Source organism: Micropterus salmoides, unplaced genomic scaffold (assembly GCF_014851395.1).
Source record: "Micropterus salmoides isolate LMB-PRFRI ecotype aquatic unplaced genomic scaffold, ASM1485139v1 Ms_hic_scaffold_3, whole genome shotgun sequence".
NCBI classification, from domain to species: domain Eukaryota; kingdom Metazoa; phylum Chordata; class Actinopteri; order Centrarchiformes; family Centrarchidae; genus Micropterus; species Micropterus salmoides.
Window position 1 is genome coordinate 20,392,123 of NW_024042261.1, and position 15,353 is coordinate 20,407,475.

Consider the following 15,353-nt stretch of genomic DNA (forward strand, 5'->3'; position numbering starts at 1 on the left):
AAATATACATACTCATACAGGTAAGCACATACACCCACGCAGTATCACAGATATTCTCACATCTGGTCAAATTAGTTCACGGATGTTCACGGACAGACACACACAAACAGTCTTATTGAGTGTGTTGCCATCTCACACACACACACACACACACACACACACACAAAGAAACAAACTCCTTTGTGGATTCACAGATTGCTGAGGACATGAATAACAAATGTAGGTAACAAAGGCATTATGTAATCCACTTATTGTCAGTCATCCTGTCAGCTAATCTGCTAACCCTATCAAGTCTAACTGTCATCAGCATTATCTGCCCCCCCCCCCCCCCCCCCACACACACACATACACACACACAGACGCTCTCGCTCTCTCTCCTGTATCTTACCTATCTCTGTCCCAGCAGCTAACCTTTACCCCAAATCTTAGCCGCATCCTCCTCTCTCTATCACACACCCACACATACACACACACCTCTCCTTCCCTACCTGTGATCACCTGGTTGGGTAACCTGTCACCATTCGCCGTGTGTGGGCGAACAGTGTGTGCGTGCATTTTTATGAAATGTGTGAGTGTGTGATTGTCCACATGCACGCTGACTTTTCTGTGTTTCTCCTTATGCGTGTGTGTCTGCGTGTGTGGCCACAAAGTGAATAATCCTGGGCTGTGTTCCCATGGCGACACAGTGAAAGTAAGTGTTACCACAGTGACTGCAGTGAAAGTGCAGATCCCCGAAGGAGGGTGTCAGATGTGGTTCATCTGAGACAGTTACAGCAGCGCCGTCCAAAGTTGAAATCTAATTCTTTGCAGTCTCTTTTTTGGGACTTTTTTTGGGAAGGTTTCTGTGACTAGAGAGATTCAGTTTCTGTTCCACAGCAGGGGTACGTCCAGATACCTGGTCTGACATAAAGAATTAATATGAGCTGTGTTTTTTCCAGATAGTTTTTTAACCGAAAAAATGAAATATTTGGAGTTTGTGGGGAACAAAAAATAACTAAAAAAAGAAATATTGGATTTAAATGAATGTGTGACATTGAATCAATCAATCAGTTTATTAATTGTCCCAAGTGGGCGATTTGTGCTGCAGCAGGCATATTAGCACACAACAAAATATCAAAGACAAGATGACATAGACATACAATATAATACAGAAACACAGTGAACCTATGCACCAGGTTCATAAGTGACCCTAAGTCACCATAAGTGACCCTAAGTCACCATAAGTGACCAATGTTGCTACCCAGGGCCTATCCGTAATATAAAAACACATTGACCCTAGAACTGAAAACATAATATTGTGTGATATACATCACCATTACCCAACGTATCTGTCTTATATGTATACTATATGTAGGCCTACTACAATATATTACACTACTAATATTTTGCACCACAATAAATATCTCACTCTACCGATATGATATTTTGCACAACTTTTACCCTAGATAAAATGTATTCACTGCAAATAAGATACCACAGATAGGATGTAATACATCTCAGTACATTCTAAAACCAATATACACATAATTGCCCCAATCTCTTGTTGACATGATCATCGTCTACCACCCCCCTAACATCAATAAGATGGTTACCTCCTTCTGCTATTGGCATTTGAGGCTTGAATGGAGACAAGGATGAAGGAGTTATTTTTTACCAGCCCAATTTAATTAAAAGTAGCCCAGTCTGGCAACACACAAATAATTGTTTATACTCTAGTACCCAAGTCTAGGAAAGGTGACATAATTTCCAACCAATTAGGTGAAGTGAAATAATATGTCATCTGATAGCAGCTGTACCGTAGTGGTACCAGTGGTAGTGTTGTAGTCAAGACCACCCAAACCTAGACCAAGTCATTAGCAAGACTCCAGAGTGTATCGAGACCTAGACAAGACCAAGACTTTGAGGGGTTAAGACCAAGTCAAGACCAAGACCAAGGGAGGGCAAGACCAGTAAAGACTAAGACCAGTGCCCCACACTACATGGCACATGATAAAATGTGGAACACGATCATAGGCACTTCTCAAATTGATCTGAAAGATCCACATTGCACAGGCAATTTATTATATTATTATATTCTCACAGTTGTGGTCTTGGCTGGTTGTGAAATAAAATCCCGAGTCCTCTGTGTTTGAGAACGAGACAAGGACGAGTACCTTGTACCATGTTCTTGGTGTAAGCCTATACGTGTATGCATATATGTATATTAATAACTGTGTATATTGTTTTAATTTATATGTTATCATATTTTAATATACACTTAATTATATCCTGTATGTGTAGCATTAAGGAACTACAGATTTCATTTCGTTATGCAGCCTTGTCCTGACAAATAAACAACCTTGTAACGTTACCTTATATCTTGAAATGCGGTCCATACTGAGATGAGACCGAGACCTTTAAAAAGTGGTCTCCAGACCGAGATCAGTCTTGTGGGTATATCAATAAATTGCCTTGCATTGTCCGATTTATTAGCGTACATCCTAACTTTGATTGGATGTAAAACCTTACTGCTTCAAATGCAACCAATAACGTGAGTCATTGCTAATTAAACGTATTTGTTCCTGTGAACCGCTGTCACCCGCCCCTCTTCACACGCGCTCCATGAAAGTGACAGGAGAAGCTGTGGCTGTCTGGGAGCACGTGGGTATGTGAGCAAAATCTTCGTAATAACATTTGTCTACCTAAGTTAAACCATAAAGAATTAATTCGTAAAACAATGCCCAGTAGAAAACACACAGCTATCTGTAAATTTTATTAAACGTTACGGAGGCGGTTGGACCACGTTAAACTTTTATTGCTACTTTCTTTAAGCATAAAGAAAGGTAACTTTAGCTATGTGTAAGTGACGTTAGCAAAGCTAGCAAGCTTACCTATGTATGTCATACTGAATTTTTCGCGGCACTCTTGGATAGTTTGAGTTGCTTGTCAGTTATTTGTCACCTAGCAAGAGACTGAGGGGACAGGGCATGTAATGAGAACTTGTTCCTACGTTAACGTTACATCCAGAGTCGTTTTGTTACGTTACATCTTAGCTTGTGATAAACAATGACGAGACAGGTCACATAAAGCTATATAGTTAATGTTTAAGTTACATCAACCCTAGGTAATGTCAGTTGCGTGTAGCTCCCGTCATTAAAGCTTATTTATAACGTTACGTCGTGGTAACGTTAGCGATCCCTCATTTAGGTGACAGAGCTGGCCTAGAGATCTGGCAGCAGAGAGTGGAGAACAACTAAAGTTAATATGCCTCCATTTCTGTAAAGAATTTACATATTAATATGGCCATACAGAGCAACTTATTTAATTGATTATGTTGCTCTGTATGTCCATAAACACATGGCATGTTATTTTAAGAAAGCTAATTTTGAGTTTGAATGCACATTTGCAGATCAAATATGGACAGAAGACAAGAGTCAAACAGAAAAGCTAATGCTTGCACACACAAATTGTATTGTGTTAGGTGGATGGTAAAACTTGGAACAATGTTGAATTAAGATGGTTAAGTTGATTTCAGCTCCTAGTGTTTGTATGTGGGTGTTTTTATGGGAATGTGGATCTTCCAGATCAATTTAAGAAGCGCCTATGATCATGTTCCACATTTTATTGTATGTCATGTAGCATGTCTCCATACACTGGTCTTGGTCTTGACTTGGCCTCTGTCTGGGTGGGCTTGATAACAAAACTTCCACAAGATTATCGGACGTTGTAAGTCAATGTACTGCCCACCACACTACTTCAGAAAAGACTACATCACTGATGATATCCTAATCCTGGATGTTTAAAATGTAGTGACTTAAGTGATTCTTGAGGGTATATCATAACTCTTTCCATTTCATATTCTAGATAATTTATCCAATTAATAGCAACCAAGTCCCAAATAGCCGCCTACCCCGTTTACTGTCCTGGTGTGGGAACACATTTTGACAAATAAACGCAGGTCTCCATTAAACGTCTGGTCTAGTTTTTATATAAGTTCTTTGGATGTATAAAACCTCTTAAACCCCGCGTAGTCGCCTGCTTTAGCTGCTTCTAAGCTGCTTAGTTCTTTAATACAAATATTAATGTTTAAACGTATGATCAATATGTCAGCATGGACATGCTACACATCATTAGATCGGTTAGATTCTCCACAATTCAATCATTCATTTAAATTAACAGAAACAACAAGCCCAAAGTGTAATTCTTATAGATATACTTCAGTTTTGTGCGAGAGGAATTAAAGGCCTGTGCCTTATGGACACCTGTTCCAAATTTAGGCAGGGTCAATTCAGTGATTTTAGCAAATAAACACTCAAGCTATTAATCAAAGTTTTACAGTAGTATCCCTTTTTTCAAAGTTGGTCTTCTACCAATCATCTACTCGATGGATTTGGCCACGTTAAAAAATTAAATGCAAATTAAATGAGCTCCCTTAAGCCAACTGTGCAAATGGTAAAAGTCACTGCATAAGAATCCAAATGAAACAGTCCTGCAAATCAGATGTCTGGCAGGCAGCTCAGATAATAAAATACAGAGAGCAGAGCAATCTGCATTGTAGTTAGGGTGAAAGGAAACCATATTTAGTGTGTGCAACAAAAAAAGACTTGTGAATTTCATTTGTAATCCAGATAAATTGTCTATTAACATTTTAGGAATGAAGCGCAGGTTGGCGTCAGATGTGAAGCGTAGCACAGAGTTATAACACTGACACCCAAAGAGAAGCTTTATGAACCCAAAAAAATGAAATGAAATAGTATTGTCTTAAAACCTTAATGTAATTCCACCCAAATGTCTCCTTTAGTAGCTTCAGAGTTCGAAAGCACATTCATTTTCTATATTCATTCTATTTCAGTCAGTCCCTTAAATGACTGTTATAATAATTTACTCTTAGTTCTCAAAAGCATCAATTCTAGAAATGTGTCAAGCTAATTTCCTCCCGTCATCCAAACACAGTTCCACCACTGCGGGGCGACATTTGCAGGTAACCTCATGCACGTTCAAAATGATTTGAAATGGTCATTAATTAACGGGATGTCTTGTCCCCTCAGGACTACATGCGTCCTCTCAAACAGCCAGACAGCGGCTCCATAGTGGACCCACTTCTTGTGGACGAGATGTTTTACCAGATCCCAGAGATCCTGGAGCACCACGAGCACTTCCTGGACCAAGTCTCCGGCTGCGTCAGCCAATGGCACGACAGGCAGACCATTGGACACATCCTCATCCAATCAGTGAGTAAAGATGACACATCTGTCCTCTCCTGCTATCTTTAATGATACACAGATAAGTTCACATGTGTCATTCTTTTTACATTTTACAAATAGACCAATTTTGTTGAAGTTTGAGGTGGAGATCAACTATTTTAAGGACAATGTGATGTCCAGAATTTTAAAACTCATATTTCAAGTATTTTCAGGCGACCCTTTTTAATCGCAAAGCTCTTTTGTGTTGCAAATGTTTTTTTTTTCAAGTGCATACAAGTTTCCCTATACTTATTTTAAAGTTTAATTCCAAAGCATACAAATAGTATAGTAACTTGTGCAGAAATGACATTTAAAATGTATTTAACTGTAGGCCAGAGCTTGAATGAATAAACAATAAACAACACTTTAAAAGCATTATTGACGGCAGGGAGGACTGAAGAGAAGCTGCTTTATTAAGAGATGGTCTATAGTTGGCAACACTAGTTTAATATTTTGTTTTCCACTTGAACTCTTGACGACCCATTTAAAAATTTCCCATGAACTAAAGGGTAAAAGCAGTGCTCTAAAACATTCGTGTTAGGGGAAATATCAAGTTTCAACCCTTCTTCTTGTCCAGGCTGACTGTTTGAGCAAACTGAAATTCTTCATAGACAGACCAGAATGCAGTGTGGCCACAGGCTTTGTTTTTTGCGTGGGGGGAAAACCCCTTACTCTCTTGCTATGTTAATGCTATTGTTATCACTCTCAGCACCTCACAGCTTGAATGAAACAGTTTCACACACACTTACTGGGGACACAAGGACAATGTGGGAAATGCAGAAAACCACTAACTGAATTGCAAGATGATGAAGCAGAGCCTGCACCCAAAACATTTTTCTTTCATTCCTTCTGAGATAGATTCACAGATTCATTATATATAAACTGTTTAATTTTATACTGTGGTTTGCTATGTGTGGGATTTCCTGAAAAGAGAAAGTTAGAATATAGAAACAGAAGAATATTATTGGAAAATAGCTGCAAGTACAAACGTGAGTTTTCTTCTGTCTAGTTGCAGATCCTCCACACTGTTCTGACTGAGCGTCCCTCCCCCACTGCTTGATGCTCCCCTTCCTTTTCTCCCCGCCGCAGCTCTTAAAGCTGCAGCAGCTACAGTGCTTTCAGGCCTCGTTGGCGCAGTAGGCAGCGCGTCAGTCTCATAATCTGAAGGTCGTGAGTTCGAGCCTCACACGGGGCACGGTGTTTTGTTCAGGGGTTTGCTGTTGAAAGAACATTTAGCAGGTTTGGTTTGTCATGGCTGTATGGGTTGTGTGAAATGTGTACCTGCATTGATCACAGCTTTGTCTCACAAGCAGCAGTAAATCTGTAAATCTGTGTAGAGGACAAATGGTTTCGAGACTGACCGTTTCCCTCCCTCCTAAACAGATATATGTGTAATAACTTATTTTTGATCTTGTTAATACATTTAGATTGTTTAAATAATCTAGATTTTACAACTTCCTAATATATTTATAAAATACAACATAGTAGACTTAGGATACTGGACTGGACTCATGTCCATTGTGGTATTTTCACAGTCCAGTTCATAAGGGAGAAAGGCATTGAAGGTTCAAAGTTCATTTTATTCGTCCATAAAATCCTGGAAATTACAGTGCTCCAATCCTCACCAAACAACACTGATTACAGGACCAAGGAAATAGCTTTGAATTTAAAGGGGGTGTTGATAGGTGTAAAAGAATTATTCAAATAATATGATATAAAAGTCTATTCAAAAGTTTCATGTTTCAAGAATTGAAAACTACAACATTTAACTACAGACACTTTTTAAAAAAAGCAGAACCTGGACACCCAACAATATTGTATCATAAAAGACAACATTTACTTGACATTATTAAGAGTGCAAACATCAGTGGGTTAAAGAGTAAAACATTAAACAATGCATTAAGTTGCATTATTTTTTAGATTGCTTTTTAGCAACCACCTTATAATCTCTAATTTGAAGGTAAGAAGGTTAAAGTTAGTTTCTGCTGTGACTAAGTCCTCAGATTCTCCACAGATGTTATTTCTCTGTCCTCACACTGTTCCCCAAAGACTGAGTAGAGGGAGAATGGACAGAGAGGAGAGGACACTTGGAGATGGATGAGAAAAGAGAAATGCAGGAACAGAAGAGGGCCAGGTTATTTCATGAAATGGTAGAAAGCTGGTTACTCTTAAGTTAAATAAGGCCCCACATTGTGCCGGATGTCTGTTAACACTCTGTATGTTTGTGCTCCTATTTTTTGCTTATTTTTTGAGCTCTGAGTCTTTCTCTGTACTCTGCCGTATTATTTGTGAAAAGAAAGCAGGTCAAGGTGAATCATCATTGTGTGTGTGTGTGTGTGTGTGTTTATGTTTGAAGAAGTGAAAGAACACAAAATACTCTATTCTTTTCTAATGCCGACCAAAACATTGAAAACCACTTACGCCAAGGTTTCTTCTGTAATCTCTCTGATTACAGCTCTCTCGCTATTATTATGATTTAATTACACAGTAACAAATACAACATGTGCTAAATGTTAACTGTTGAGCACATGTTATTAAGTTAAAGTGAACCAAAACAACAATGCAGAGAGGTAGTTTTCTCTTTATTTGTAGCGGTTGTTTTTCCTGATTATTTACCCAAATGCAACAATCTAACTGTGGAATATCCATCCTGGAATTGGTGACTTGATGCTTGATGCTTGTGACATCTTCTTATATTGAATGTCTATCTGGCCTGTTTTAATTTTTTTAAACAAAAAAAAAGTGCACCATCAGATTCAATTTAAATAAGCTACTGCCATATAAAAGAGTAAACTTGTAAATTTAATGTCCTCTTCTCCTTCTGTCCAGTTCTCCAAAGAGACTCTAGCTAATATGTATTCAGCGTACATTGACAACTTTCTCAACGCCAAAGATGCTGTGAGGATTGCCAAGGAGGCCAAGCCGTCTTTTCACAAGTTTCTGGAGGTGAGGTCACAGGATGTTTTGTCCGAGTCTGCTCTTGTGTGTTTGTTTGGAAAACTGGGAACCAGTCTAGACATTTGTACTAATGAATGAAGTAATGAACGTCAGGAGTTTGACCACTGTGTGCCAACGCTTTGGCTGGGAAATGCTGACTGCTGTGCTTTGTTGGCTCTACTTGTCAATGTTAGTGTTGTGTACACGTTAATGTGTGTGCTTCTTTTCTTGTTCTTCCTGTTTATCCATGCTGTTGTTACAGTGAGTTTTGGACACTTGCTTGATTGTTCTTGCTCTACCCTTACAGGACTTCAGGATCAGTGTTCTGAATAAATAAATTGAGAAGCGCGTGTTTAGTTCTGAATGTTTCTTCTACTTGTCAGTGAATTCAGACAAAACGTTGGGAAAACCTGACAAGAGCTGACTAACAATCTTAAATCTTACTCTTTTCCTTCCAATGCTCTCGTTTCTAAATCAGGTGGTATCAGATTTTATGTGAGGAACATCTTTTCCTCCTCTGCTCAAGAGATCTAAAAATTTCAGATACTACTGAAATTGTTTCTCTATTTCAGTACATTTTCATCTTTTTGGGTTACTCCTCTCTTAGGAACTGGAAAAAAGTATTGTCCATGAGATGTACTACCAACCCTTACTTTAAACCAACTGAAGGAGATAATTTGACAGGGATATTTTAGCGATCCGTCCAGTCAAACCACTGTTGTACATTTTGATACTGTGGTGTGCCACCAGAAATAAATGTATGGGAAACACAGCACACGAAGGCTGCGCAGACCAGAACTCGGATACAAAAATTGTCATCAGCTACCACAAAAACCTATCATGTCCATGTCTTGATCTCATTCAACTATAGAGCACTTCATGCCAGACAGCGTTTTTCCAGTGGAACCACTTCGCCATCTTGTGGTGGAGACATGAAGTGTAACACTGCCCTGACTGTAGAGTCGAACATCTTGTTACTTTGGGCTTTCTTGAGTCTCACCTATTTTCTTACCCTCTCTTATACCCATGTTCTTTCCCTGTCCTCCTTCCTTCCTTCACTCCAACAGCAAAACATGCGTGAGAACAAGGAGAAACAGGCTCTAGGTGATCTGATGATTAAACCAGTCCAGAGGATTCCTCGCTACGAGTTGCTGGTTAAGGTGAATTATCTCAAAACATAACTGCCCACTTTCCGCCTCATTTCTGTGTTTAGCGACAAGAAGCTCAAGTAAAGGGAGATGAATATATTGTTTATTGTTTATGTTGTTTATTCTAGGACCTGCTCAAGCACACGCCGGAGGATCACCCAGACCACTCATACTTACTGGACGCCCAGAGGGACATCAAGCGATTGGCCGAGAAGATCAATAAGGGCCGTCGCTCTGCTGAGGAGGCAGAGAGGGAGGCCAGGGTCATCCAGGAGATTGAGGCGCACATAGAGGGAGTTGAACATGTGAGATATTTATTATCTACAGTATATTTTAAAAAGATAAACTGTTTACGACTTGGTGTTTACTTGTCTAGTAGTACTGCAGTACAAATTAGAGTTCTCTTTTCCAATGATTATGATTTTTCATCATTATTCATCATATCATCTTTTTCTGTGTGTGTGTTTGTATTAGATACTGAACCCACAAAGGAAGTTCCTCAGACAGGAAATGGTCATGGAGGCGGTAAGAAATATTTTTTCACCTGTCTGTATTCCTTATGTCTTATAAATTAAGTCAAAGTAACAAACAATTAAAGCAAACAGTATCATCAATTAGGCAGTTACACTTTGACTAACCTAAATCACAACATTTTAATTTTACTTGTATTGTATTGAATCCTCTGTTGTTACATAAATGACCCATGACCCAACTGAAGACTTGCTGAGCTCTTCCCTGTCACCTTTCTCTCTGCAGAAGACAGTGGGGGGGAAGAAAGACCGTTCTCTCTTCCTCTTCAGTGATCTGATCATCTGCACCACCCTCAAGAGGAAGTCTGGCTCATTAAGGCGCAGCTCCATGAGCCTGTACGCGATATACACACACGCACAAACAAAAACACTGACAGAGGTGGAAAGACATACACACACTATCATAATACAGTTTCCAAACCACACTGCCCCCTGGTGTTGACCAACAGATATACAGAAAACGTTTGACAAAATTGTGTCTCACTCTTTCTGGTGGTTTCTCTGCTGCTGTCTCACTCTCAGATACTCTGCTGCGAGTGTGATCGATACATCCAGTAAATACAAGTTCCTATGGAAGCTGCCCCTGGAGGACGTGGAGGTGGTGAAAAGTATGGCTTATCTTTTCTTCATATGACTCTACTTCTTTGGACACACGCAAATGTTTCACTGATAATTACTGATATGAGTAGCGTTTGTTTTCTTATTTTTCTACTCAATTATATTTCAAAATTATTATCAAAATCACTGGTGGAGACACAGGAATGACATGGTACATTTAGGCAGGGTCATTGTTTGATTCATCAATATTAAAATTAAATATGTAAGTTTTTGAGATATGTTTATCAGATTATGATGGTGTTCTTTCATTGAAAATCTCTGCATCAGGCTCCACTCAGGCAACAAACAAGGAGAGCATCCAGAAGATGATTAGTCGATTAGACGAGGATCTCAGCACTCTGGGTCAGATCAGCAAACTGTCAGAAACCCTCAGCTTCCCACACCAGGTACTGTGGACCAACACATGAGCACACACGCAGACAAACAGTAACTAAATGTTTGTATCAAATGTCTGCAGTTTGTATCAATTCTTTTTTTGTTATAACCCTTCCTCCTTCCCTCAGTATCATTGATTTAAACACAATGAGAAAATGTTACTTCATTTCTTATGAGCTTTTGATCTTTCTTATTGTCTTCTGTTTTATTACGTGGAAAAACATCTAATGGCCTTTTTCTTGTCGTTTCCATTTCTCTCAGTCCCTCGACGAGGTAATAAAAGATCTGATGTCATCAGTGCACAGGGAGCTGTCAGAGAAGCAGTCCCTGGCCTTCAGTATGACCTTCCTGCCCACAAAGCTGGAGTTCACCACGGCCTCCGCTGAGAGCAGCTTTGTCTTCGAGTTTACCTCTCCTGACATTCGCTCCAACTTTGAACAGGCATTTGAAGAAGCCAAGAAGAAGTTAGGTCAGTGAAAATGCGTTATAGTGAGACAAGACATTATTTACTACACTGTAGCACAGTTGAATCTTTTAGCCCGGCTCTATTGAGCAACATTAAATTAATTTTCTGGTAATTATTATTTTATTGCTAATGATTCTTAGTAGGATTAGGCCTAGAGCTGCTTTATATAAGTGGTTTAATATGCAATGTGTCATTGTGTTTAGCAATGAATAAGGACCAGTGGGACCCAGAGTTTCTTAAGGCCATTCCTATTATGAAGACACGTAGTGGAATGCAGGTGAGAGCTGCAGTACGACTGTATAATCTGTGTGTGTATGTATGTGTGTATCTATACATATATATATATATATATGTGTATGTAAAAGCCATGATTTATGTAATAATATACCTGTAGACAAGCGGTCTTTCCAGATGTACAGACGTCATCTCCACTCATGTACTGTCGTTTGTCTCCAGTTTTCATGCGCCTCTCCCAGCCATAGCTGTCCTGACAGTGGCTGTGAGGTGTGGGTGTGTAACAGCGATGGATACGTGGGGCAGGTGAGAAGACACTCCATATGTATCCGTAATTTACCAACCAGTAAAATCAGTGCTTTTGGTGATGATAAACATTCACTTAATACAGAGTTGATAACACTTGTAAGGCTGATTATTCCACATGCTTTTTAGTGGAGAAGAAAAACATCATTTGAATTTTACAAATAGTTCGACTGATGCGATGATACTTATCCGCCCCCAGGTGTGTCTGTTGAACATCAAAGATGAGCCTACAGTGGAAGCCTGTATCGCTGTCTGCTCAGCAAGGATCATATGTATTGCTGCGGTACCTGGACTCAAGGGAAGGTCAGTACGCATGCACGCACGCACACACACACACACACACTCTTGCAAAGGATACAGCAATAAGTTATAACTCATTCTCTCCTCCCATGTGGTACACACTGTTTTACAGTAATTTAGAAATCAATCATTGTCACATCTAGATTTATAAAATGTAAACGGACCTGGAACAGCACCTGCAAAAGATTGATGATTGTGTTAATAGTGTCAAAGGTTTTCAAACTTCTAGATATCATTGCACAGCATTCATTATAGACTATACAGTACAAGTGGTTTCCTCTGCAAATATGAGTTTCATCTTCATCATCTTTTTTATGGCAGACATTTTGATTTGTCAAAGAAGGAAAAGCACAGGTGAATCTATGACTCGGATCCATCACCTGATCCAGTAAGCCACTTTCATCTGAGGTCATTAAAATCACCTCTAATAACACAGGAAAAACTACGATGTCATCTGATGAGCATGTGGAGCTCAGACATACTGTACATACATTAAAAACTCACTTGAGTCGCACCTGACTGGTTTACTAACTCTTATTTTCTGACATCATCTGTATTCTGTACCAGTAACCAATCACTCCTCACCTCTTAGGGAGCGTGGATCAGAGTCCACCCTTGCCCCTATCTCCGGAGCACCCGGTCACGCCCAGCAGCAGCTCCATATATCTATCTCTCATTCATCTCTGGAGCTAACGGAGCAGCCTACAGGTTGGTCCATAAAGGTTTTACAGCATGACAAACAGCTAAACAGGGTTGTAAACTGTAAGCAGCTAGACAAGTAAGGTTTAGAATAATCCTGTCCTATACTGAAATTGAATGAATTCCACTGACTTGTATTCTACCTGTATGTACTGCAGTTTTCTGTTATAAAAGTATGTAGACTGATCAACTGATTGTTTCCAGGACCGGGGGCGGAGCTTGTTCCTTTTGACAGTGATGACACGGATGACGAGGATTCACCCAGCCCTTCCTCCACTCTACAGAGTCAGGCCAGTCATTCCACCATATCATCCAGCTATGGCAGTGAGTAAAAACAGACACTCCTTCACGTCAGTCTTAAAAACACTTCTACACTTCATACAGTTAATTTAAATGAATTTAAACACTCTATACTTTCTCTCATTTCTCCCTCAAAGATGACGAGGGCCCAGGCTCAAAGGACATGGCTACAGAGACAACCAGCAGTGAGGAGGAGCAGGAGTTCCCGGTGGCAAGCTCCTACGGGGCTCCAGGGATCTTAGGGGTTAGCGGAGGAGGTCGGGCCCACACAGAGAGCTCCATGGATGGCCGCGCCATGCGCCGCTCCTCCCGGGGCTCGTTCACTAGGGCGAGCCTGGAGGACCTGCTCAGTATCGACCCGGAGGCCTACCAGAGCTCGGTGTGGCTAGGCACAGAGGATGGATGGTGTGTGATGCGCAGACACTCCCCATAAACCTTTGGTCCATTAAACTTACATATGAATGAAAAGTGGAGATATTAACCTTCAAAGAGTTGAATGGATCATTTTCATTTATACATAACAACAAATGAACCTTTTATTTTCTGTTTTCACATAGATATAGCTTCCTTGCTTGCTATTTTAATTTAATAATAATGCTTCCCGTTTCTGTTAGCATCCACGTGTACCAGTCCTCAGACAACATCCGTAACCGTAAAAACAGCATGAAGATGCAGCACTCAGCCTCCATCCTTTGTATACTGTGAGTTGCCTTCTTGGCCACTACTCGGGCCATTTGATGCAGTGGGCTTCTAATATGTTCTGTCAGGTTTGTCTCCTGGGTGATGTTTCCTGTTTCTGCTTCCTACAGGTATTTGGACAACAAAGTGTTTGTGTCCTTGGCCAATGGAGAAGTGATTGTCTATCAGAGAGAAGCAGGTAAGCTGGGAGTGCAGCTCATTTTATTTGGTTTTAATGGTAGCTGAAGCATACAGTGCTTTATTTTTGTTCAAATAGCTGCTACTGTACAGCCATGCTAGTCTGCATCTGCTGGGAGCGCTGACATTATCATTGCCTGTTTCAGATACAATCCCATCATTTAAAGTTTTAAAGTGAATTTTAAGTCTCCCACCCTTGTCCAATACAAAGACTAATCAGGTAGTGTTTATTGTGCAGATATGGTAAAGTTAAATATATATGTTTTATTTTAAAATCACTTTAGTAACAAAATGATTTAAATTCCTCTTTCCTTTTCTGTGTATAATCCTGCCTTAATCTCAATCTGCAGGTAGTTTCTGGGACCCTCAGTCCTCTCAGACATTAGTTCTGGGCACGGCCAGTAGCCCTATCACCAAAATGGTTCCTGTAGGAGGAAAGCTTTGGTGTGGCTCACAGAACAGAGTCCTTATTATCAACACAACCACACTGGTACAAGAGGTAGGCTGAAGGATGGACGGATGCAGTGTGAAGGTGAATAGATGACGAGGCAGACAGACCAATCAGTGTGTGTGTGTGTAACACGTATTCCCTTTCATCTCAGCACTGGTTCCAGGTGGGTACAGACAGCAGTCGGTGCGTGACTTGCATGGTGGCGTACGGTCAGGGTGTGTGGTTGGCGTTGCAGGGCAGCGCACAGGTCAAATTGTACCACGCTCAGACCTTGGAGAGCCTGATAGAGGTGGATGTGGCGCCGGCTGTGCATAAAATGCTTGCAGGTAAACACACAAAGGAAATATGAGCACACAGATTGTAGAGTGCAATGTGTGATTATTTTATTCTGGACATATGCCAGGTGCTTTTTACTTAATTGCTCTCTCTTTAATTCCCATTTTTAACTAATTTAATATGTATAGTTATAATTATACTCTGTTCTCTCTATACTCCCTAAATTGCTTTCTAAATTCTCTCATTCTCATTCTCCCCTCTTTCTACTGTCCTTCCACCACTTATTGTTTTCTCTCACCTTTACTCCTCCCTTCATCCTTACCACTGTCCCTCCCCGCACCTCCAACCCATTCTCTCTTTTCTTTCTCTCCTCTCAGGCGCAGATGCGATCATCAGACAGCATAAGGCCGCCTGTCTGAGGATCACAGCATTGTTGGCCTGTAAGGATCTGCTGTGGATTGGGACCAGTGCAGGTAAAGACAACCTTTTTAGTCTAAGAAATCTGTAATACATTAACCTGAAACTGAATTTCCATTTTATTTTTACATAATAATAAAAGATGTGGGCAAATATTTGAAGGTCTGGAAACAAGCTATAAGTAAATCTGCATGCAAA

At 40.2% G+C, this 15,353-nt stretch overlaps 1 protein-coding gene and 1 non-coding gene across 3 annotated transcripts in view; both read left to right on the top strand.

Annotated features, from left to right (window-relative positions):
- LOC119882618 (rho guanine nucleotide exchange factor 17-like) overlaps nucleotides 1-15,353 on the top strand; it is a 67,723-nt gene that overhangs the window by 47,290 nt on the left and 5,080 nt on the right. For both annotated transcript variants that reach the window (XM_038692735.1, XM_038692736.1), the window contains 20 exons: nucleotides 5,028-5,210; nucleotides 8,052-8,168; nucleotides 9,227-9,319; nucleotides 9,436-9,612; nucleotides 9,782-9,832; nucleotides 10,064-10,173; nucleotides 10,360-10,445; nucleotides 10,723-10,841; nucleotides 11,092-11,299; nucleotides 11,500-11,573; nucleotides 11,753-11,836; nucleotides 12,036-12,139; nucleotides 12,729-12,844; nucleotides 13,040-13,159; nucleotides 13,273-13,540; nucleotides 13,750-13,836; nucleotides 13,945-14,012; nucleotides 14,362-14,510; nucleotides 14,614-14,788; nucleotides 15,116-15,211. In XM_038692735.1, coding sequence (XP_038548663.1) covers nucleotides 5,028-5,210; nucleotides 8,052-8,168; nucleotides 9,227-9,319; nucleotides 9,436-9,612; nucleotides 9,782-9,832; nucleotides 10,064-10,173; nucleotides 10,360-10,445; nucleotides 10,723-10,841; nucleotides 11,092-11,299; nucleotides 11,500-11,573; nucleotides 11,753-11,836; nucleotides 12,036-12,139; nucleotides 12,729-12,844; nucleotides 13,040-13,159; nucleotides 13,273-13,540; nucleotides 13,750-13,836; nucleotides 13,945-14,012; nucleotides 14,362-14,510; nucleotides 14,614-14,788; nucleotides 15,116-15,211 — 2,485 coding nt within the window. The remainder of the gene's footprint in view (nucleotides 1-5,027; nucleotides 5,211-8,051; nucleotides 8,169-9,226; nucleotides 9,320-9,435; nucleotides 9,613-9,781; nucleotides 9,833-10,063; nucleotides 10,174-10,359; nucleotides 10,446-10,722; nucleotides 10,842-11,091; nucleotides 11,300-11,499; nucleotides 11,574-11,752; nucleotides 11,837-12,035; nucleotides 12,140-12,728; nucleotides 12,845-13,039; nucleotides 13,160-13,272; nucleotides 13,541-13,749; nucleotides 13,837-13,944; nucleotides 14,013-14,361; nucleotides 14,511-14,613; nucleotides 14,789-15,115; nucleotides 15,212-15,353) is intronic.
- trnam-cau lies at nucleotides 6,345-6,417 on the top strand. Its single transcript has one exon. It is a non-coding gene; the product is annotated as a tRNA-Met (tRNA).